Consider the following 24,574-nt stretch of genomic DNA (forward strand, 5'->3'; position numbering starts at 1 on the left):
TGACAGCTGTTTAGTCGGATGCTGATAGAAGCTGCAGCAGTAGAAACTTGCCACGCTGCAAACATGTCTGTCAGAGGTTGATTTGGATTGAGGAAGTGTGTGCGTCTGAGAGATGAAGCCAAATCTGTCTCAGTAAGCTGGAAAAAGCTGTCTCTTGCTTCCATAAATGGGGTCTAAAGCTCTGCTGTGGGACATCTCTGATTTTTATGGACTGGAAAAGTGGGACAGTTCAAGTAGAATATATTTTCTTGTGTTAGACAGCAGTCTGGATGGAAAATCCAGGTGGGACCATGGACAGTCCGTCTCTAAATGGACTGCGTTGTGTTTTGTCTGTAAACATAAAGCTTCCTGTGTTTGCAGAGTAAAACAGAGAGAGGCCTCGGTCGGTGGTGATCCTGCAGCACTCAGCTGTTGGTGTGAAGACTGATTATTGATTCTTCCCGACTTTATTTAAGCTGATAAATGACAGCTTGTGAGGATGCTGAGAGGGTTTACCCTCTGACAGACAGAAGCAGGTCCGCTCAGCTGGACGGTCGGGGCTGAGGCGGTGTTGTGAAGAAACAGGGTCCCTGGTGATGAATATCCCGATGGTAATTCATCAGACTGCCTCAAATGCTTCAGATTTTCTTGAGAAGCATTTTCTTTTTTCCACTTAAATGTGAAACATTCCCCAACTGGGTCAAGGGGATGAATCACATCTGCTGATGGCCTGGCATGTCTGACGCTGCACATGCGTGCTGCTCTTTGTCTGTGCACATGGACAACTATGCTAATGCTTTTTCTGCTTGTCTGTGGGCTCCTTGTTGGTCTGAAGGATTTCCACGAGTTCACAACATGTTTTGCTTCAGACACTCCATGAGGCATCTCTCTTTCACCGATCTTCTGCTGCACCTGTTACACAAGGTCAGAATGAGCTATTTTTACTCCCTAAAACAGCATATTAATACTTCCATAAACAATTCAAATGGCACCCCGAGTCTTTGCTGACAGCTTGACGATGGAGGTGAGGGTGAAGGGGTGTAAGGGGAATTTAGACCCTGTCAGCAGTGGTCACAGAGAGCGCTCTCATCCAGTCTTCTTCTGTTTCTCGCTCTGGTTCTGCCTCTGTCACGCCGTTAATGCCCAGCATCCAGAGGCCTGCTTGGGTTTCATTGGTGGTGAACAAGTTGTTTGGCTCTGGTCAAAGTGGGTTCTGTCTCGCTGCTGTGCTTTTTAGCTCATAACCACATTGTGGCATTTGGAGAGAAAAAAGGGACGTTTTTATTGGGAATCAGCGTACATGAATTTCACTTAATTTGAGAAAGCTAATAATGTTTCTCTAGTATTTTGTTTAATGTTTCACATCCCAGCTAGTAAATACAGTTTCTTACTTGTAATTTTCTTTCTAGTCAGAAGTTTGAAATTTCAGTTTTTCTCTTGTTATTGAATTTCCTGGTGGTGCTCCGGACAGGAAGCTGCCATTACAGCAGAAATTTATTATACCAGCAACACGTCTGGAAAAAGTTGGAACAGCAGCAACAAAAGGCTGGAAAAGTACCTGTTTCAAACCAGAAACACCTGGAGGAGCAACAAGTAACCAGGTTACCTGGCAACAGGCCAGTAACATGACTGGGCATAATAGGAGCATTTCAGAGAGGCAGAGTCTCTCGGATGAAAAGATGGACAGAGGTTCACCAATCTGAGACATCCATCCATCTATCCATTTTCTTCCGCTTATCTGGAGTCGGGTCGCGGGTAGCTGCCTAAGCAGGGAAGCCCAGACTTCCCTCTCCCCGGCCACATTCACCAGCTCATCCGGAGGGATCCCGAGACGTTCCCAGGCCAGCCGAGAGATGTAGTCCATCGTGCGTGTCCTGGGTCTTCCTCGGGGCCTCTTTCCAGTGGGACGTGCCCGGAACACCTCACCAGGGAGGCGTCCAGGAGGCATCCTAACTAGATGCCCGAGCCACCTCATTTGGCTTCTCTCGATGTGGAGGAGCAGTGACTCTACTCTGAGCCCCTCCCGGATCACCGAGCTTCTCACCCTATCTCTAAGGGAGAGCCCGGCCACCCTGCGGAGAAAACTCATTTCAGCCGCTTGTATTCGCGATCTTGTTCTTTCGGTCACTACCCACAGCTCGTGGCCATAGGTGAGGGTAGGAACGTAGAACGTAGATGTCCACACGATGCTGCAGAGGTGTGTCAGCCAAGACAGCCCTACAGCATCCAGAGCTTTAAGGAACTCTGGACAGACCTCATCCACCCCCGGGGCCCTGCTACTGAGGAGCTTTTTAACCACCTCAGCGACCTCAGCCCCAGAGATGGGAGAGCCAGCACCAGCTACCCCAGACTCTGCTTCCTCATCGGAAGATGTGTTGGTGGGATTGAGAATGTCTTCGAAGTATTCCTTCCACCGCCTCACAACGTCCCGATTCGAGGTCAGCAGCCCCCCATCCCCACTGTACACAGTGTTGACGGAGCACCGCTTTCCCCTCCTGAGCCGCCGGATGGTGGACCAGAATCTCCTCAAAGCTGTCCGGAAGTCATTCTCCATGGCCTCTCTGAACTCCTCCCATGCCCAAGTTTTTGTCTTAGCGACCGCCGAAGCTGCATTCCGCTTAGCCCGCCGATACCCATCAGCTTCCAAAAGGCCCGATAGAACTCCTCCTTCATCCCTTACTGCTGGTGTCCACCATCGAGTTTGGGGGTTACCGCCATGACAGGCACCAACGACCTTACGGCCACAGCTGCGGCTGGCCGCCTCGACAATAGAGGCACGGAACACAGGCTCCTCGGACTCAATGTCCCCCGCCTCACCCGGGACATGGTTGAAGCTCTGCCGGAGATGGGAGTTGAAACTCTTTCTTACAGGGGACTCCGCCAGACGTTCCCAGCAGACCCTCACAACACGCTTGGGTCTGCCAGGCCTGACCGGCATCCTCCCCCACCATCTGAGCCAACTCACCACCAAATGGTGATCAGTTGACAGCTCCGCCCCTCTCTTCACCAGAGTATCCAGAGCATGCTGCCGCAAGTCCGACGACACAACTACAAAGTCGATCATCGAACTGCGGCCTAGAGTGTCCTGGTGCCAAGTGCACATATGGACAATCTTATGTCTGAACAAGGTGTTTGTTATGGACAGTCCATGACGAGCACAGAAGTTCAACAACAAAAGGCCACTAGGATTTAGATCAGGGGGGCCGTTCCTCCCAATCACGCCCCTCCAGGTCTCGCTGTCATTGCCCACTTGAGCATTGAAGTCCCCCAGCAGAACAAGGGAGTCCCCGGAAGGAGTGCTCTCCAACACCCCCTCCAAGGACTCCAAAAAGGGTGGGTACTCTGAACTGCTATTTGGTGCATAAGCACAAACAACAGTCAGGATTCGTCCCCCCACCCAAAGGCGCAGGAGGTTACCCTTTCGTCCGGGATAAACCCCAACGTACAGGCGCCAAGTCGGGGGGCAATGAGCATGCCCACACCTGCTCGGCGCCTCTCACCAGGAGCAACTCCAGAATGGAAGAGGGTCCAGTCCCTCTCAAGGACAGTGGTTCCAGAGCCCAAGCCGTGCGTCAAGGTGAGTCCAACTATATCTAGCCGGAACCGTTCCACCTCGCGCACCAGCTCAGGCTCCTTCCCCACCAGAGAGGTGACATTCCATGTCCCTAGAGCTAGCTTTTGCAGCCAAGGATCAGACCACCAGGGTCCCCGCCTCTGGCAGCCACCCAGCTGCAGGTGGTGAGCCCACAGTATGGGAGGCCCATGTCACCCTTTTGGGCTGAGCCCGACCGCGCCCCATGGACAAAGGCCCGGCCACCAGGCGCGTACCTCCGTGCCTCGCCTCCAGACCTGGCTCCAGAGGGGGGCCATGGTGACCCACTTCCAGGCAAGGAAAACCTTGGTCCTTGCTTTGTAATCATTATAGGGGTGATTTTAGCCACACTTCGTCTGGTCCCTCCCCATGACACCAGTTTGTTTACCAGTGGCATGAAGGCCCGACAACATAGCCACTAGGATCATCAGGAAGCACAAACTCCACCACCACGATAAGGTGGCGACTCCGGGAGAAGACATACTGGATCTAAAACTGTGGAACAATTTGAAAAACATGTTCCTCAGACTTTGAAGATCCTCCATCTACAGTGTAGAATATCATCAGAAGATTCAGAGAACCAGGAGGAATCTCTGTGTGCATTGGACAAGGCTGGATGCTGGTGATCTTCTGCATTAAAAGCAGACATGATTCTCTACTGGAAACCACTGCATGGACTCAGAACGACTTCCAGAAACCACTGTCTGTGAACACAGTTCACCCTGAAACCCACAAATGCAGGTTAAAGCTCCATCATGCAGAGAAGAAGCCAGATGTGAACAGGATCCAGAACCAGCTTCTTCCGTCTTCTCTGGACCAAAGCTCATTTAAAATGGTCTGAGGCAAAGTGGAAACCTGGATGAAGATGTGAACTAGTTTGTGGAAAGCATGGACGGCGTGTCCTGCAGACTAAAGAGGAGAGGGAGCATCCAGCTTGTTATCAGTGGACAGGTGAAAAGCTGCATCTCTGATGGGATGGGGCTGCATTAGTGCCTATGGCGTGGTCAGCTTCCACATCTGTGAAGCTCCATCAATGCTGAAAAGTACATGGAGGTTTTAGAGCAACATCTGCTCCCATCCAGACAACGTCTCTTTCAGGGAAGGCCTTGCAGATTTCAGCAAGACGATGCTGAACCAAATCCTGCATCCATCACAGCAGCATGGCTTCAAAGGAGAAGAGTCCAGCTGCTGAACTGGCCTGCCTGCAGTCCAGACCTTTCACCAATACACAACATCTGGAGCATCATGGAAGCAGAAATCCGGCAACTAAGGTCCAGGACTGCAGAGCAGCTAGAATCCTGCATCAGACCAGAATGGGACAACATTCCTCTCCTAAAACTCCAGCAACTGGTCTCCTCACTTCCTAGATGTTTCCAGACATGTTAGAAGAAGAGATGCTACACCATGCTGAACACCACCCTGGAACTACTTTTTACACCATGCTGAACATCACCCTGGAACTACTTTTTACACCATGCTGAACACCACCCTGGAACTACTTTTTACACGGTGCTGAACACCACCCTGGAACTACTTTTTACACCATGCTGAACATCACCCTGGAACTACTTTTTACACCGTGCCGAACATCACCCTGGAACTACTTTTTACACCATGCGAACATCACCCTGGAACTACTTTTTACACCGTGCCGAAAATCACACTGGAACAACTTTTTACACCATGCTGAACACCACCCTGGAACTACTTTTTACACGGTGCTGAACACCACCCTGGAACTACTTTTTACACCATGCTGAACATCACCCTGGAACTACTTTTTACACCGTGCCGAACATCACCCTGGAACTACTTTTTACACCATGCCGAACATCACCCTGGAACTACTTTTTACACCGTGCCGAAAATCACACTGGAACAACTTTTTACACCGTGCCGAACATCACCCTGGAGCTACTTTCTACACCGTGCCGAACACCACCCTGGATCTACTTTTTACACGGTGCTGAACACCACCCTGGAACTACTTTTTACACCATGCTGAACATCACCCTGGAACTACTTTTTACACGGTGCTGAACACCAACCTGGAACTACTTTTTACACCATGCTGAACATCACCCTGGAACTACTTTTTACACCGTGCCGAACATCACCCTGGAACTACTTTTTACACCGTGCCGAACACCACCCTGGAACTACTTTTTACACCATGCTGAACATCACCCTGGAACTACTTTTTACACCGTGCCGAACATCACCCTGGAACTACTTTTTACACCATGCGAACATCACCCTGGAACTACTTTTTACACCGTGCCGAAAATCACACTGGAACAACTTTTTACACCATGCTGAACACCACCCTGGAACTACTTTTTACACGGTGCTGAACACCACCCTGGAACTACTTTTTACACCATGCTGAACATCACCCTGGAACTACTTTTTACACCGTGCCGAACATCACCCTGGAACTACTTTTTACACCGTGCCGAACATCACCCTGGAACTACTTTTTACACCGTGCCGAAAATCACACTGGAACAACTTTTTACACCGTGCCGAACATCACCCTGGAACTACTTTCTACACCGTGCCGAACACCACCCTGGATCTACTTTTTACACGGTGCTGAACACCACCCTGGAACTACTTTTTACACCATGCTGAACACCACCCTGGAACTACTTTTTACACCGTGCTGAACACCACCCTGGAACTACTTTTTACACGGTGCTGAACACCACCCTGGAACTACTTTTTACACCATGCTGAACACCACCCTGGAACAACTTTTTACACCGTGCTAAACATCACCCTGGATCTACTTTTTACACTGTGCTGAACACCACCCTGGAACTACTTTTTACACCATGCTGAACACCACCCTGGAACTACTTTTTACACCATGCTGAACACCACCCTGGAACTACTTTTTACACGGTGCTGAACACCACCCTGGAACTACTTTTTACACCATGCTGAACACCACCCTGGAACTACTTTTTACACGGTGCTGAACACCACCCTGGAACTACTTTTTACACCGTGCTGAACATCACCCTGGAACTACTTTTTACACCATGCTAAACATCACCCTGGATCTACTTTTTACACCATGCCGAACATCACCCTGGAACTACTTTTTACACCATGCCGAACATCACCCTGGAACTACTTCTTACACCATGCCGAACATCACCCTGGAACTACTTTTTACACCGTGCTGAACATCACCCTGGAACTACTTTTTACACCTTGCTGAACATCACCCTGGAACTACTTTTTACACCGTGCCGAACATCACCCTGGAACTACTTTTTACACCATGCTGAACATCACTCTGGAACTACTTTGTACACCATGCTGAACATCACCCTGGAACTACTTTTTCCAGATGTGTTGTTCCATCAGATTCACTACTTTTTGGGGATATGAAGTCGCACTTGTGGTCTAGTTTTTACTTTTCTTTTTTAAGCCGTATAGTTCAGGCCCAAACTAGGATGACATGTTGCTCCATGTGGACATGCTTTGAGCAGATCCTTATGCAGTCATGTTTACTCTGGTTTTCCTGGTAGTCTGCTGAGGACTGGAACTATCTCTATCAGCGAGAGAGAAAAAGATTTGTCCTTGGTCCAGTCTATTTTCTGCTCAACATCATTCAGAACTTCTGCCTGCCTCTACAAGAGTCAGTTCATTCTGAATCATTTGTTCTTTCGTGTGAGAGGATGTCATGACTTGTTCCTGCATGAAGTCTCAGTAATTCTTCATGACAGTGATGTGGGGAAAGCGTGAACTTAAATCTTCCTCTAAATAACTGCTCCCATAACAGAGATCTGTCCTTCATACTCTGACATGGCTGACTGCTTTCAGAGAGCAGACAATGTTAAAATCCTTCGCTGTGTTCCCGTCCTGCTTCTGTTCCTTGACATATGGGTCCTGGGACCAGGAGAGGTAGGCTCAGCGAGCTGTAGAAGCCCACGCCTCTCCTGTCAGCAGCAGTTCACTCCCAGTCGGTGGGACACCCCTGGACAGGCTGTTCCTGAGAGGAGACACAGTCAGACCTGGTCCTCATGGTGAGATCAGGCTGTCTGAATGTTTTATAGTTTCTGCTGTATTTACGTTGTTTTGATTGCAAATCAGGCGTACACGGAGCTGTCTTCCCTTCCACAACCATTTCTGAGCTCCGCTACTGATGACAGCAGTTGTTTCGTTTTTCTACTGGACGACCTGGTTGAGCTCCTGGGAATATTTTAGGTCAAACAGCTGGGTTACTCCTGAAGGTTATGAAACACACTTACCCCGTTTGTGTCCCTTTATCCTTGTTGGGGGGGGGGGGGGGGGGGGGGCTTGGCAGGACAGGACAGGACAGGAGAAATGATAGAGCTCATTATTGTCAACAGTCTTGATAAAGTTAGATGGAGGACGAGGGTTGTGTGCTCAAACACCATCGGGATGTTACAGAATAAACCTGATAAGTGATGACCACATGTCTGAAATAAGGATGGTAGCTGGATGAAGTCATGCGGTGGCCTATTGACCTCTTCACATCCCTGGTATCACCTGAGCCTCGGGTCTGAGAAGAGGATCCAGAGTCCCAGTTCATCTTCTGCCTCCAGGGACATGCTTGTGCTATGACATCCCGTCTGTGGAAATCTGCCTGTGGGCTTATTTTAGCTCAAATGGGACCTGGTTGTACTTGTCTGTGTTGGCTTTAAATTGTAACTAAAGTAATCCCACTGCACGTATTTGGACTCTTACATCAGTAAGTGATTTAAGGCCAGGTATTTGAAGCATCTTGATTCAATCTTGATCACTGTAGATTAAATGGAAAACCATCTCATCCACTGACTCAGACCTTTGAGTTTGTCAGTGTAGCTGCATTTCTTTAGGCTAAAAGCAACTAGTGAATACTCTTCTGATAGTCATCTCTTACACTGCAACATGAACACTGACAGAAATTAAAACCACACCTGTTAATCTTCATGCACTCTACCTATTTAACTCAAACAATTGTTTCCAGTTGGAAACCTGGCTAATGCTAATGCTAAACACCCACCACAGAATGATGCACGGTGGCGCCACAAAGCAGCTGAGCTGGAGTTGGTTTAGTGAGGATAGCAGGTAAATAGTAGCAGGAATAACTGGAAATGAGGAAAAAGTGGAAACATGGAAATAGTTTCTGTTGTGTGTTTGTTTCAATAACAATATTTTTTCTCCTGAAAGCCAAGACTTGAGAGAACGATGAGATGAGAAAAGGCTTGGTCACTGTTGATCTGTTGGCCTTTATGGTGCGATATCTGCCGATTTAACTACAAATAACTTGAAGTTTTAAGGCTTAGAACATTAGTTTCTGCTTTTCTCTGCATTTGCCAGCTTGAAAAATATCTGACAGAGTGAAGCTGAAAAGCAGTGTTGCTGTTTTCTTTTCCCTCTGCTGGTGACAACAGAAGCTAAGCTCGTTGGATGCTGCTGTGCCACTGTGGGCCATGTGTGTTTAAAGTCGGGCTGTAACGTCACACGTCTGTGTTGTGACCAGTCGAGGAGTTGGAGGTGCCACGAGGTGCACTTGCACGTGCTCGAACATGCACAGAAGAGAGCAGATGGTGGGGTCGATGGCTGGGAGTTGACATGGTGGCCTCAGTCCCGGAGCTGATGTGACGATCTCTGAGCCAAAGAGCTGGACGGGTGGCATCCATGAATACACTGAACTGTAGCTCTCAGAGGTGGTGGTGTCAGAAGAAGAAAGCAGTGAACTGCAGTGGACTACCACATCTTTAAGGTTATGATAGAAAAAGAAGTCTGCCTGCAGCGGGGACAGTTCTGAGCGAGGTGTGGCTATTAATACTGGACAATTAAGCTGACTGAGCTCTAAATTTAAGCCACTTCTCTGGCTGAACACCTGACACTTTATTTTTACCTCAGTAGAGTTAAAGGAAATTATAATTATAGTATCAGTGGAGCTGCATCAGAACTATTAACTGGATTAAAACAATTTAGAACAAAAACAACAACTTCAATAATAAAACAGAAATAAGAATAAAAATAAATAAATGAAAAGCAGTATGTTGCTGTGTCTGGGTTGAATTATGGAAAGTGTTCAGTCACTCAAACTCTTTCCATCTCTCCCCTCTTAGAGCAGCTCCACAGCAGTTTTCATCCATCTGGACAGGATGAAGTGGTTCAGTCCACGTCCGGAGCAACAGCACTGCAGTACGTGACAAGCAAGACTAACGTCTCTCAGGTGGAGGTGGAATGTTGGAGGATACATCAGCCTTCAGTGTTTAGCTGCTCCAGCAGACGCAGCATGTTGGTTCAGACCTGGAAGGATCTCAGCTTCCTCCAGAGGAGTCTGCTCCTTCTTTCTTCTAGATGCTTCTGTGTTGTTTCCAGTCCAGTGTTCACCTGAACTGTGAGGTGCAGGTATTCCTCCTCCTCCTCTTCTCCCAGGTGTTTTCTTTACTCCTTCTTGACTTGTCAAAATATTGTCAACTGGTTTTGACAATATTTTGTTTGTGTTCTAGATAAGGTGATAGTTTCTGACCAGTTCTCTGTACTCAGCTTCTTCTCCATCACTGATACTCCCCACAGCTGCAGAGTAATCAGAGTATTTCTGCAGATGACTGGACTCAGAGTTGGGTTGAGGTCTGAAGTGGACAGTGTGAAGAGAAATGGTGAGAGTACAGTCTCTTGTGGGGCTCCAGGTCTGCTGATCATCATCTCAGACACACAACCTTTCAGCTTCACCAACTCTGGTCTGTTTGTTAGTGAGTCATACATCCAGGTGGTGGTGGAGGTTCCACCTGGAGTTTATGGAGCTTCTCACATAACAGAGCAGCTGAATTGTATTAAAAACATGAAAAATTACAGAACATGATCCTCAAAGTTCTGCCTGGGTGGTCCAGATGAGAGTGCGCTCTCTGAAGCAGGTAGATGAAGGCGTCTTCAGCCCCAAGAACATTACGATAAGTAAAGTAAACTAATGGGTCCTGAAAGGTGCTGACTTGCTTATTACTGTGAGCCAATAAGAGTCTCTGCAGGATGTCAGACGTTGGAACATCTGCACTGCAGTCATCTGGTTCGAATGGTCAGGTTTTGAAGCACTGGAGCGGTATTTGCTTATATGTGTTTGCTGTCCATTATTCCTACTAATCTTAGAGATTTCCATGGTTCCTGGGCCAAATGAAGAAGAAAATCTGGATGAGGGTTGAATGAATTTTGAGCTCTGCAGCCCCGTATGTTCCAGAAGTTCAGTAATGTATTAGAGGCTGGAAAAAACACTGAAATTGTCCAAAAAAAAAGAAGAAATTTAACGCTACACGTGTAGATAAACATAAAAAAGCTGCATGTGTTTGTGTCTGAGCTGCAGCTGCAGCTGGAGGCCGTCCTGATCCATGGAAAATATCAAACCCTGTTCACAACACTGCTGCTGCTATGACAGGCTGCTGTTTTCCAAAATAAAAACTATAAATAAAATAAAACGTAAACAGATATATTACGTAGCTAACCAAAGAGAAGCTGACTCTCAGTAAACTCCAAGTCCAAGTAGACAGTTCTCACCAAGAAGATCAAACATAAATCAAGTCGATTTTCCACAAACAGCCTCATGATCCAAATCACAGCTGTTTAAAAATAATTATCATTTTTCGACGTAATATATAAACTAAAGATCAACATTTTCCAAAACTTCCTTCTTGTACGCAATGATTTAAAAAACCACCTGTATGTGCTTAAAGATAAAAAAGCAGCTTCAGTATTGGTCACACTGCCCGTGTCCCTCCTGTCCTGCTCCAGCCTGCTCCATCCTGCTCTGTCCCGCTCCGTCCTGCTCTCGTCCCACTCCGTCCCGCTCTGTCCCACTCCATCCTGCTCATGTTTTGTTTTTTGGGGTTTTTTTGCAGACTGTTTACCGTCCTCACTGATGTTGCCGTAGTCGCGGACTTTGGCTCTAAGGTCCTTTATTCACTCTGGGATCACTGCGGGGATCCGTTACCGTGTGTTCATTTGCTGCTTTGAGCTCCATATTCTGTCTGTACTGATGGACATCTGTCTCTGAAGCTGCAGGGTAAAGCAGTCAAATAGGCAACAAATCAGTTTCTAGCATTTGTTCCAGTTTGACCCTGCACACCGTTCATTTCCAGTAGCTATTGCCAGATGTCTTAATGGGATGAGCCGGTCTGACCTCAGTGAATAAGTCAAACTGGACATCAAACATAAGAAGTGACTGAGTCTTAATCTAGTAGTAAAACTAATCATAGAATTAAATATCCTTTCATCTAACCAGGTATGTTTGACAAAATCCACATCTAATAAAATAAAATGATCACCCAGGTGACCCGGTGGGTAAATATTGATGCTTGGTGGACATCCTTAACGCCATGATGCTACAATGATGTCGACCACTTATAAAAATGAAGGTGTTTGGCTTGTTCAGTGACTGAAATCTTTGCCTGGCTGGTTGCACTGACGTGGGGTCTCCTGGTCAAAAACTCAAATTTATCTTGAGCCCGGTGTCTTGGCCCAGTGGGTCCTTTAAGAAATGATAAACATTTTCCTGTTAGAACAGCCTGCAGCCATCCAGACATTTAAAGGCTGAATAGATTTACCCTCACAGCTCCAAAGAAGCATGAACTGTAAAGCAGTAATAATGTCACAGCGTCAGCTTGTTATTGTGTGTGGTTGCAGATGTGTAACTCTGAGCGTCCATGCACGGTCTTCCTTGCTTTCATAACTCTGGGTGGTGTGAGTCAGGGCAGAGATGAACGTCCAACATCATCGTCCCCCTGCTGAGCTCAACCAGCTTTGACTGAAAAACTCATGTAACTGGGGATGAGGCCCGCCTTCAGTAGGAAGGGTGCTTTCCTGATTTCCAGAACAATCTACATTATTTATCTTCAGTTTACTTTAACGGTCTGATGTTGGTTTTAATATTTTCTGTTTTGAATAAAGATCATTCTTTGTTCCAGTGCTGGACAACCTCAAACCCACATAGTCAGTTTTCCTAAGCAAAACCTTAAGGACCATTCAGACGTCTTAAATTTATAAAAGCATTTTACCCACCTATCCATTGTTTCTCATGCTCATTGGTTTGCTCCTCTTTATGGTCTGTTTGAGTCCCTTTCTGGTGGTTTTAAGTCATGCTGTAGTCTATACAAGTTTCTTGTTTTGACCATGACTACCCAAGACTCCAGTGATGTCTTTAATACAGATGTCTTGATCAGAGATTTTACATGAAGCTCTCTGTGGATGTCTTTTTATCTCAGCACTCTCGGATCCCCGTGCACCGGCCCTTTCTGTGAATTAAAGGCAGCTAGCATTAACATTTAGGCTGAGAACATGTTTGCTTTTAATGATGTGTTGGTGAGTTCATCATGGGTGCCTTGCATATTTTGTGTTTGTTTGAAGCATTATTTGTGCACGTTGGACACTATATGTTTATGAGATACACACAGAGTTCCAGTAGGCGCTGTGTATGGACCAGTTTGACCAGATGTGAGGCCACAGGGTGAAAAGTGGTAAACATGAGGGAAAGACAAGACTCAATGCGCTTGGTTTAGGCGCCTCATGTACCATCAACGATACCACTGCTGCTGTTTTTTTCTGTGGTTAACAAATTTGGCAGCTAAATCTGGTCTAAGGTATCTAATGAGCCTCTTAGTGGATTCCTCCGGGGACAAGAGTGGATCACAAACGGGTATGTGAAGAATTATACTGAGAACAGAGCCGGTCGCTACGCAAACGTTCCCAGTCTAGATCACAAGCTAAGATAGCTAACCAAGCATTAGCTTAGCTTGCCGGTAGCATCGTTTTTCTGTTGGCATTACCTTGTTTTCTTAAGAGTAGTAGAGATTGTTTGATATTTTTTTCCTTTCAAATCACATCAGTCACACTTTAACAAATCACTAATTAACTGATCAGTTTCATTTTAACATTTCTTCGGCCTACAGTTTTAGTATAAGATGCTTGAATATAATTATAGATTCATTTGATTGTTTTAACTGTAGCTGTGTCCCTCCTCAGGGTCTGCACACTTTGAAGTGCGGCTTCGTTGGCTACGTACAGCATCGTGGTGCACCAAGTACTGTCCCAATGCACAGAATTACAAGGAGCCTCCAAATGCACCCTTCAATCAAATCCTCTTTTTTCCCAGAATTCATTGCGCACAAGACGATGTCAAATCAGCATTCAAGCTCAGCAGAGTACGTTTTAGGTTTCAGTAAAAAAAATTTTTGTTGCGTTTTTAAACTACACTGTAGTAGAAATGTTACTAAACCAAATACATTAAAAACATGTTTGTTAATGGTGACATTAAAATTCTGTAATATTTGATATTTGTGGATTTTTAAGGGGTTAATGTAGAGTCTACCAGCTGGAAACAACAGAGCCTCAGACCGTTTTTTTTTTTTTTTTTTACTGTCGCTATTAACGGTCGGCGTTACTGGTCGTGTTAACGGTAAGTGTTACCGGTCAGCGTTAACGGTCAGCGTTACCGGTCAGCGTTAACGGCCATCGTCAACAGACGGCGTTAACGGTTAGTGTTACCGGTCGTGTTAACGGTCAGTGTTACCGGTCATGTTAACAGTCAGTGTTACCGGTCGGCGTCGACGTTAACTGTCAGTGTTACTGGTCGGCGTCAACGGTCGACGTTAACGGTCAGTGTTACTGGTTGGCATTAACAGTCAGTGTTACTGGTCAGTGTTAACGGTCAGTGTTAACGGTTAGTGTTACCTGTCGTGTTAACGGTCAGTGTTAATGGTCGGCGTCAACGGTCGACGTTAACGGTCAGTGTTACCGGTCGGTGTCAACGGTCGACGTTAACGGTCAGTGTTACCGGTCGGTGTCAACGGTCGACATTAATGGTCAGTGTTACCGGTCGGCGTCACCGGTCGGCGTTACCGGTCAGCATTAACGGCCGGCGTCACCGGTCGGCGTCACCGGTCGGCGTTACCGGTCGGCGTTACCGGTCGGCGTTACCGGCCGGCGTTACCGGTCAGTGTGTTACCGGTCGGTGTTAACGGTCAGTGTTACCGGTCGGCGTTAACGGTCAGTGTTACCAGTCGGTGTTAACGGTCAGTGTTACTGGTCAGTGTTACTTGTCAGTGTTACCGGTCAGTGTTACCGGTCGGTGTTAACGGTCAGTGTTAACGGTCGGCGTCAACGGTCGACGTTAACGGTCAGTGTTACCGGTCGGTGTTACCGGTCAGTGTTACTGGTCAGTGTTACTTGTCAGTGTTACCGGTCAGTGTTACCGGTCGGTGTTAACGGTCAGTGTTACCGGTCGGCGTCAACGGTCGACGTTAACGGTCAGTGTTACCGGTCGGTGTTCATGGTCGTGTTAACGGTCAGCGTTACCGGTCACTGTTACCGGTCGTGTTAATGGTCAGTGTTACCGGTCGACGTTAAGTGTCCTAAGAGGAATTTCAGAGGTTTAAGTGATTCAACATCCTACATTGTTGCTATGGGAAATTATTCTTGGCTTTGTAGGCTGTCCCATTTCACAAAACTGGAGCAGACTTCGAAGTGTGTAGACTACGGAGACACTTTAGCCTACATAGTCTGCGCACACCCAAGTGTGAAGGTTTCTGGAATCTCCCAAGTGTGCACACCCATGAATTTGGACACATCTTATGACATGTTAGAAAATAAGAGTAGCGAAGTGCGACACAAGTTACCAAAAAAGTTATAATGCTGCATAAAACAAAAAAATTTAAACTAGAGCTGCCAAAAATGACATGTTAATGGTGGTAATTCAGCTATGTAATTAATTGTGTTAATATTTTTAACACAACACATGCACACCATAACAAGCCCCATACATCCGTCATTGCTCCGTGATGCTGGCAGGACGTGGAAAGGGGAGATGGAAAAGATGAGCCTGCTGACTCTATGGATGGATCCGAGAATAAAAAGAACATTGATGGAGCAACCCATGGGCGTCGCCCTGGTGGAGGAAGACTGTGTTTTTTTCTTTTCCTGTGTACCAATTAGCAGCACTCTGGTCTTCTTTGTGTCTGCTCCTCCTCTCTGTCTCCTGCTCCGTGAATCATGGCGGCTGTCGCTGATCGGCTGATCGGCTTTTCTCTCTTGCTGCGTGTGTTTCCTCCTGAGAAGGAGGAAACTAGCGGTTCATGTTCACACCGTCACATATTTACCCCAAAGTCTTGTTGTTGGTAGGACCTTCCCTAACACAGTAGCTGCTGGTGGTAGGCAGGGTTTATACTTCAGCTATGCAGGGGCAGGTCTAGAAAAGTTCTGATGGGGGGCCAGGTGCCCTGACCAGGAAAAGGGGGGGTGGGGGTTAAATGAGACCTTATTGGTTTTATCTAGATCATCAGTTCATCAGAGTTTCTTCATCATTGTCGTCACATCTGCTGGTTTTAGAACAGAAATTATCACCATGGAGACAGTTGGTGAGATGATGCTGGATGAATTCTGCATTTTCTATAACATGGTAGAGATGATTTAGAACAACTTATAGAAGTACATTACATGCTGCATTTACTGACCCTTGGACATCTGACGTTTACCCAAGAGAAGCTCCGTTAACAGTAAATACTTGTAGCATCGGCTCTTTCTGGTGATACGATGCAGTAAAAACGGGCAGATTTCAGTCATAATGGGGATTAATCATGATTATTTATTATTTATTATTTGATATTTTATTCCCAGTAGAAGATGAACAACATGTCAGATGATGGAACGGAGACGTTTCACCATGTGATGAAAATAGGAGCTGATAATGAATCTGATGGAAAAAGTTGGAACAGGAGCAACACGTCTGGAAAAGTACCTGGTACAAACCAGAAACACCTGAAGGAGCATTTGACAACTAATCAGGTTACCTGGCAACAGGTCAGTAACGTGACTGGTATAAAAGGAGCATTTCAGAGAGGCAGAGTCTCTCAGATGGAAAGATGGACAGAGGTTCACCAATCTGAGACAAACTGGATCTAAAACTTTAGAAAAATGTTCCTCATGTCTCATTTTGAACATCTGGTATTTTGTTTATGCTGTTTTGGAAATAAAATATGGATTTATAATATGTACAAATCATTGTATCTGGAATTGTAGTTTTAAATGACAGATGAATCCCACTTTGCTTTTTCAGTTTGAGGTTGCTGAGATGTTGGATCACCCTTACAGGGATTACTGAGATACGTCTGTTTAACTGAACCATTAATACCACCTGTGTGAGGTCCTCAGATTTATTCTTGTCCTCGGAGGTAAACATAATGTCAACATTCAGAGCCTAAACGTGCCATGGCGTTCTAAAACTTTGCTGTTTTTAAATGAAAATGACTTCTGACTGGCATCCTTCTCCTGTAATTCTGCTGTTGTGCATCTTGGAAAAATCTGCATTGCCATGCATCTTTCTTTATTGCTGGGATTCTCTTACACTACTATGAAATACTAAGTTAGAAGATAGGGAGAGTGGAAGAGACTGTGGCTTCCATAACTCGCCCATGCAGGGCTTCTCAGCAGTAAGTGGCTGCAACAAGTTAATGGAACAATGTTGTTAAGGTCCATATAAAGTAGCAAAGAAGCAGAGCACTGGGTCCTGAAGGCAGGTCCACATTTCTGTTGCATAACAGGATCTGTTTGCTGTTAAACATTTTCAGCTCATCTGCAAGTCCTGGAAAACTGACAGAATCTGAAATCATCTCAAAGCCTTAAATGATCATGAACACCATGTTTGGAGTATAATTAGTTATTTTAGCTGTCATTGAAACCTTTGTCACCATCAGGTATTGGTTCCCCTGCCCAACCTGTGCAGGGTCTGGATGCCGCATCAAGATGTTGTTTTTACTTTATACTTGGCGCTTTAAAATAACCACCTCCTGCCTGGAGGCGACTGGCTGTTTCCACCCCTCAGATGGTAAATCCTGGTGTGAACAAGGTCAGGTCGGAACAAAAGGGGTCAGAATCCACCGGCTGCACACACCCTCATCAGAAGACCTTCATTCCAGCAGTTATGAGAGAAGTTTTGGGGAAATGGGTTCAATCTGAGACCACTTCCAGGTCCAGCCTGAGCCAGGCCAGACACCTCTGGTCCTCTGTGAATTTCAGATCTGCGAGGGACTGCAGTGGGACGTGGCTCACGTCTACGGCTTGGCTGGGTGGAGGACAGGATCATTGAGTGCTGGTCAGGCATGAAACGTTGAACTTAAGAAGTCAGGAGCTTAGCCAACGCTGCTACGGTCATCAGTCAGTCCAAATCTTCAAATCACAACGAACATGGATGGCAGGAGTTTGGGACCATCTTTCCCAGATAGTCTCTTAAATGGGCCTAGCTAACAGATGAATGGATGGGACACCATAGAAAGAAGTATTAACTTACAGCTACTTTTCTGGTTTTTGTTTTACATTTCAGATGGCTGGATGTGAGTGTAGCCAACCTGACATGTACCAGGTACTGGGTGGCATATCTTCAGGTCATCCAGGAGGCTGTGTGGCCAGGAGGAGCTCTGCCTAGCGCCCCTCAGCCCCAGCGCAGCCAGCAAGAGAAGGACCACACCAAACAACGAGCCTTAGACTGTCTGATGGGAGTTCTACCAGGTACACAAAGAGTTCAGATTTTATCTAGAGTGACTGTAGACATGATGACCTTCAGAAGGAAACACAGCAGCTGTAAAAACCAGCATCAGTCTTCTTGTCTTTATAGATCTGGTGTCAGACATGTTGGGCGCAGATAAGTACAAACTCAGCTGGCAGACAGCTCTGGACTCTCTGCAAGACCCCCGCATCAACAGGTACGTAATGTTCAGCATGGAGGAAAAAGTTGTTCCAGGGTGATGTTCGGCACGGTGGAAAAAGTAGTTCCAGGGTGATGTTCAGCACGGTCTAAAAAGTAGTTCCAGGGTGATGTTCCGCACTGTTTAAAAAGTAGTTCCAGGGTGATGTTCGGCACGGTGGAAAAAGTAGTTCCAGGGTGATGTTCGGCACGGTGGAAAAAGTAGTTCCAGGGTGATGTTAAGCACGGTGTAAAAAGTAGTTCCAGGATGATGTTCGGAACGGTAGAAAAAGTAGTTCCAGGGTGATGTTTAGCACGGTGGAAAAAGTAGTTACAGGGTGATGTTCAGCACGGTGTAAAAAGTAGTTCCAGGGTGATGTTCGGCACGGTGGAAAAAGTAGTTCCAGGGTGATGTTAAGCACGGTGTAAAAAGTAGTTCCAGGATGATGTTCGGAACGGTAGAAAAAGTAGTTCCAGGGTGATGTTTAGCACGGTGGAAAAAGTAGTTCCAGGGTGATGTTCAGCACGGTGTAAAAAGTAGTTCCAGGGTGATGTTCGGCACGGTGTAAAAAGTAGTTCCAGGGTGATGTTCGGCACGGTGTAAAAAGTGGTTCCAGGGTGATGTTCGCATAGTGTAAAAAGTAGTTCCAGGGTGATGTTAAGCACGGTGTAAAAAGTAGTTGCAAGGTGATGTTCGGCACGGTTTAAAAAGTAGTTCCAGAGTGATGTTCGCATGGTGTAAAAAGTAGTTCGAGGGTGATGTTCAGCACGGTGGAAAAAGTAGTTCCAGGGTGATGTTCGGCACGGTGTAAAAAGTAGTTCCAGGGTGATGTTCGGCACAGTGTAAAAAGTAGTTCCAGGGTGATGTTTAGCACCGTGTAAAAAGTAGTTCCAGGGTGATGTTCGGCACCGTGTAAAAAGTAGTTCCAGGGTGATTTTCGGCACGGTGTAAAAAGTATTTCCAGGGTGATGTTTAGCACGGTGTAAAAAGTAGTTCCAGGATGATGTTCGGAACGGTAGAAAAAGTAGTTCCAGGGTGATGTTTAGCACGGTGGAAAAAGTAGTTCCAGGGTGATGTTCAGCACGGTGTAAAAAGTAGTTCCAGGGTGATGTTCGGCACGGTGTAAAAAGTAGTTCCAGGGTGATGTTCGGCACGGTGTAAAAAGTAGTTCCAGGGTGATGTTCGCATGGTGTAAAAAGTAGTTCCAGGGTGATGTTAAGCACGGTGTAAAAAGTAGTTGCAAGGTGATGTTCGGCACGGTTTAAAAAGTAGTTCCAGAGTGATGTTCGCATGGTGTAAAAAGTAGTTCGAGGGTGATGTTCAGCACGGTGGAAAAAGTAGTTCCAGGGTGATGTTCGACACGGTGGAAAAAGTAGTTCCAGGGTGATGTTTAGCACCGTGTAAAAAGTAGTTCTAGGGTGATGTTCGGCACCGTGTACAAAGTAGTTCCAGGGTGATTTTCAGCACGGTGTAAAAAGTATTTCCAGGGTGATGTTCGGCACGGTGTAAAAAGTTGTTCCAGGGTGATGTTTAGCACCGTGTAAAAAGTAGTTCCAGGGTGCTGTTCGGCACAGTGTAAAAAGTAGTTCCAGGGTGATGTTTAGCACCGTGTAAAAAGTAGTTCCAGGGTGATTTTCGACACGGTGTAAAAAGTAGTTCCAGGGTGATGTTCGGCACGGTGTAAAAAGTAGTTCCAGGGTGATGTTGGCATAGTGTAAAAAGTTGTTCCAGGGTGATGTTAAGCACGGTGTGAAAAGTAGTTGCAAGGTGATGTTCGGCACGGTTTAAAAAGTAGTTCCAGGGTGATGTTCGGCACGGTGTAAAAAGTAGTTCCAGGGTGATGTTCGCATAGTGTAAAAAGTAGTTCCAGGGTGATGTTAAGCACGGTGTAAAAAGTAGTTGCAAGGTGATGTTCGGCACGGTTTAAAAAGTAGTTCCAGAGTGATGTTCGCATGGTGTAAAAAGTAGTTCGAGGGTGATGTTCAGCACGGTGGAAAAAGTAGTTCCAGGGTGATGTTCGGCACGGTGGAAAAAGTAGTTCCAGGGTGATGTTCGCATGGTGTAAAAAGTAGTTCCAGGTTGATGTTCAGCACGGTGTAAAAAGTAGTTCCAGGGTGTTGTTCGGCACGGTGTAAAAAGGAGTTCCAGGGTGATGTTTAGCACCGTGTAAAAAGTTGTTCCAGGGTGATGTTCGGCACGGTGTAAAAAGTAGTTCCAGGGGTGATGTTCGGCACGGTGTAAAAAGTAGTTCCAGGGTGATGTTTGGCACGGTGTAAAAAGTAGTTCCAGGGTGATGTTCGCATAGTGTAAATAGTAGTTCCAGGGTGCTGTTCGGCTTGATGTAAAAAGTAGTTCCAGGGTGATGTTCGGCACGGTGTAAAAAGTTGTTCCAGGGTGATGTTTAGCACGGTGTAAGAAGTAGTTCCAGGGTGATGTTCGCATAGTGTAAATAGTAGTTCCAGGGTGATGTTAAGCACGGTGTAACAAGTAGTTCCAGGGTGATGTTCGGCACGGTGTAAAAAGTAGTTGCAAGGTGATGTTCGGCACAGTGTAAAAAGTAGTTCCAGGGTGATGTTCGGCACGGTGGAAAAAGTAGTTCCAGGGTGATGTTCGCATGGTGTAAAAAGTAGTTCCAGGTTGATGTTCAGCACGGTGTAAAAAGTAGTTCCAGGGTGTTGTTCGGCACGGTGTAAAAAGGAGTTCCAGGGTGATGTTTAGCACCGTGTAAAAAGTTGTTCCAGGGTGATGTTCGGCACGGTGTAAAAAGTAGTTCCAGGGGTGATGTTCGGCACGGTGTAAAAAGTAGTTCCAGGGTGATGTTCGGCACGGTGTAAAAAGTAGTTCCAGGGTGATGTTCGCATAGTGTAAATAGTAGTTCCAGGGTGCTGTTCGGCTTGATGTAAAAAGTAGTTCCAGGGTGATGTTCGGCACGGTGTAAAAAGTTGTTCCAGGGTGATGTTTAGCACGGTGTAAGAAGTAGTTCCAGGGTGATGTTTGCATAGTGTAAATAGTAGTTCCAGGGTGATGTTAAGCACGGTGTAAAAAGTAGTTCCAGGGTGATGTTCGGCACGGTGTAAAAAGTAGTTGCAAGGTGATGTTCGGCACAGTGTAAAAAGTAGTTCCAGGGTGATGTTCGGCACGGTGGAAAAAGTAGTTCAAGGGTGATGTTCGGCACGGTGGAAAAAGTAGTTCCAGGGTGACGTTCGCATGGTGTAAAAAGTAGTTCCAGGGTGATGTTCAGCACGGTGTAAAAAGTAGTTCCAGGGTGATGTTTAGCATGGTGTAAAAAGTAGTTCCAGGGTGTAGTTTGCATTGTGTAAATAGTAGTTCCAGGGTGATGTTAATCACGGTGTAAAAAGTAGTTCCAGGGTGATGTTCGGCACAGTGTAAAAAGTAGTTCCAGGGTGATGTTTAGCACCGTGTAAAAAGTAGTTCCAGGGTGCTGTTCGGCACAGTGTAAAAAGTAGTTCCAGGGTGATGTTTAGCACCGTGTAAAAAGTAGTTCCAGGGTGATTTTCGACACGGTGTAAAAAGTAGTTCCAGGGTGATGTTCGGCACGGTGTAAAAAGTAGTTCCAGGGTGATGTTGGCATAGTGTAAAAAGTTGTTCCAGGGTGATGTTAAGCACGGTGTGAAAAGTAGTTGCAAGGTGATGTTCGGCACGGTTTAAAAAGTAGTTCCAGGGTGATGTTCGGCACGGTGTAAAAAGTAGTTCCAGGGTGATGTTCGCATAGTGTAAAAAGTAGTTCCAGGGTGATGTTAAGCACGGTGTAAAAAGTAGTTGCAAGGTGATGTTCGGCACGGTTTAAAAAGTAGTTCCAGAGTGATGTTCGCATGGTGTAAAAAGTAGTTCGAGGGTGATGTTCAGCACGGTGGAAAAAGTAGTTCCAGGGTGATGTTCGGCACGGTGGAAAAAGTAGTTCCAGGGTGATGTTCGCATGGTGTAAAAAGTAGTTCCAGGTTGATGTTCAGCACGGTGTAAAAAGTAGTTCCAGGGTGTTGTTCGGCACGGTGTAAAAAGGAGTTCCAGGGTGATGTTTAGCACCGTGTAAAAAGTTGTTCCAGGGTGATGTTCGGCACGGTGTAAAAAGTAGTTCATGGGGTGATGTTCGGCACGGTGTAAAAAGTAGTTCCAGGGTGATGTTCGGCACGGTGTAAAAAGTAGTTCCAGGGTGATGTTCGCATAGTGTAAATAGTAGTTCCAGGGTGCTGTTCGGCTTGATGTAAAAAGTAGTTCCAGGGTGATGTTCGGCACGGTGTAAAAAGTTGTTCCAGGGTGATGTTTAGCACGGTGTAAGAAGTAGTTCCAGGGTGATGTTCGCATAGTGTAAATAGTAGTTCCAGGGTGATGTTAAGCACGGTGTAAAAAGTAGTTCCAGGGTGATGTTCGGCACGGTGTAAAAAGTAGTTGCAAGGTGATGTTCGGCACAGTGTAAAAAGTAGTTCCAGGGTGATGTTCGGCACGGTGGAAAAAGTAGTTCAAGGGTGATGTTCGGCACGGTGGAAAAAGTAGTTCCAGGGTGACGTTCGCATGGTGTAAAAAGTAGTTCCAGGGTGATGTTCAGCACGGTGTAAAAAGTAGTTCCAGGTTGATGTTTAGCATGGTGTAAAAAGTAGTTCCAGGGTGTAGTTTGCATTGTGTAAATAGTAGTTCCAGGGTGATGTTAATCACGGTGTAAAAAGTAGTTCCAGGGTGATGTTCGGCACAGTGTAAAAAGTAGTTCCAGGGTGATGTTTAGCACCGTGTAAAAAGTAGTTCCAGGGTGCTGTTCGGCACAGTGTAAAAAGTAGTTCCAGGGTGATGTTTAGCACCGTGTAAAAAGTAGTTCCAGGGTGATTTTCGGCACGGTGTAAAAAGTAGTTCCAGGGTGATGTTCGCACGGTGTAAAAAGTAGTTCCAGGGTGATGTTCAGCACGGTGTAAAAAGTAGTTCAAGGGTGATGTTCAGCACGGTGTAAAAAGTAGTTCCAGGGTGATGTTCGGCACTGTGTAAAAAGTAGTTCCAGGGTGATGTTCGGCACGGTGTAAAAAGTAGTTCCAGGGTGATGTTCGCATAGGTGTAAAAAGTAGTTCCAGGGTGATGTTAAGCACGGTGTAAAAAGTAGTTGCAAGGTGATGTTCGGCACGGTTTAAAAAGTAGTTCCAGAGTGATGTTCGCATGGTGTAAAAAGTAGTTCGAGGGTGATGTTCAGCACGGTGGAAAAAGTAGTTCCAGGGTGATGTTCGGCACGGTGGAAAAAGTAGTTCCAGGGTGATGTTCACATGGTGTAAAAAGTAGTTCCAGGGTGATGTTCGGCACGGTGTAAAAAGTAGTTCCAGGGTGATTTTAGCATGGAGTAAAAAGTAGTTCCAGGGTGATGTTCAGCACGGTGTAAAAAGTAGTTCCAGGGTGAGGTTTAGCATGGTGTAAAAAGTAGTTCCAGGGTGATGTTTAGCATGGTGTAAAAAGTAGTTCCAGGGTGAAGTTTGCATTGTGTAAATAGTAGTTCCAGGGTGATGTTAAGCACGGTGTAAAAAGTAGTTCCAGGGTGATGTTCGGCACGGTGGAAAAAGTAGTTCCAGGGTGATCTTCGCATGGTGTAAAAAGTAGTTCCAGGGTGATGTTCGGCACGGTGGAAAAAGTAGTTCAAGGGTGATGTTCGGCACGGTGGAAAAAGTAGTTCCAGGGTGATGTTCGCATGGTGTAAAAAGTAATTCCAGGGTGATGTTCAGCACGGTGTAAAAAGTAGTTCCAGGGTGATGTTTAGCATGGTGTAAAAAGTAGTTCCAGGGTAAAGTTTGCATTGTGTAAATAGTAGTTCCAGGGTGATGTTAAGCACGGTGTAAAAAGTAGTTCCAGGGTGCTGTTCGGCACAGTGTAAAAAGTAGTTCCAGGGTTATGTTTATCACCGTGTAAAAAGTAGTTCCAGGGTGATTTTCGGCACGGTGTAAAAAGTATTTCCAGGGTGATGTTCGGCACGGTGTAAAAAGTTGTTCCAGGGTGATGTTCGGCACGGTGTAAAAAGTAGTTCCAGGGGTGATGTTCGGCACGGTGTGAAAAGTAGTTCCAGGGTGATGTTCGGCACAGTGTAAAAAGTAGTTCCAGGGTGATGTTCGCATAGTGTAAAAAGTAGTTCCAGGGTGATGTTCGGCACGGTGTAAAAAGTAGTTCCAGGTTGATGTTCGGCACGGTCTAAAAAGTAGTTCCAGGTTGATGTTCGGCACGGTCTAAAAAGTTGTTCCAGGGTGATGTTCGGCACGGTGTAAAAAGTAGTTCCAGGGTGATGTTCGCATGGTGTAAAAAGTAGTTCCAGGGTGATGTTCGGCAA

At 46.1% G+C, this 24,574-nt stretch overlaps 1 protein-coding gene across 3 annotated transcripts in view; it reads left to right on the forward strand.

Moving 5' to 3' along the window:
* Nucleotides 1-24,574, forward strand: part of LOC121646583 (sorting nexin-19-like) — a 107,502-nt gene that overhangs the window by 38,526 nt on the left and 44,402 nt on the right. For 2 of the 3 annotated variants that reach the window (XM_041995658.1, XM_041995657.1), the window contains exons 12-13: nucleotides 17,907-18,091; nucleotides 18,198-18,285. In XM_041995658.1, coding sequence (XP_041851592.1) covers nucleotides 17,907-18,091; nucleotides 18,198-18,285 — 273 coding nt within the window. Of the gene's footprint in view, nucleotides 1-13,555; nucleotides 13,735-17,906; nucleotides 18,092-18,197; nucleotides 18,286-24,574 lie in introns of those variants that run through there. The other variant, XM_041995661.1, reaches the window with a different exon arrangement.

Source organism: Melanotaenia boesemani, chromosome 9 (genome assembly GCF_017639745.1).
Source record: "Melanotaenia boesemani isolate fMelBoe1 chromosome 9, fMelBoe1.pri, whole genome shotgun sequence".
Taxonomy (NCBI): Eukaryota; Metazoa; Chordata; class Actinopteri; order Atheriniformes; family Melanotaeniidae; genus Melanotaenia; species Melanotaenia boesemani.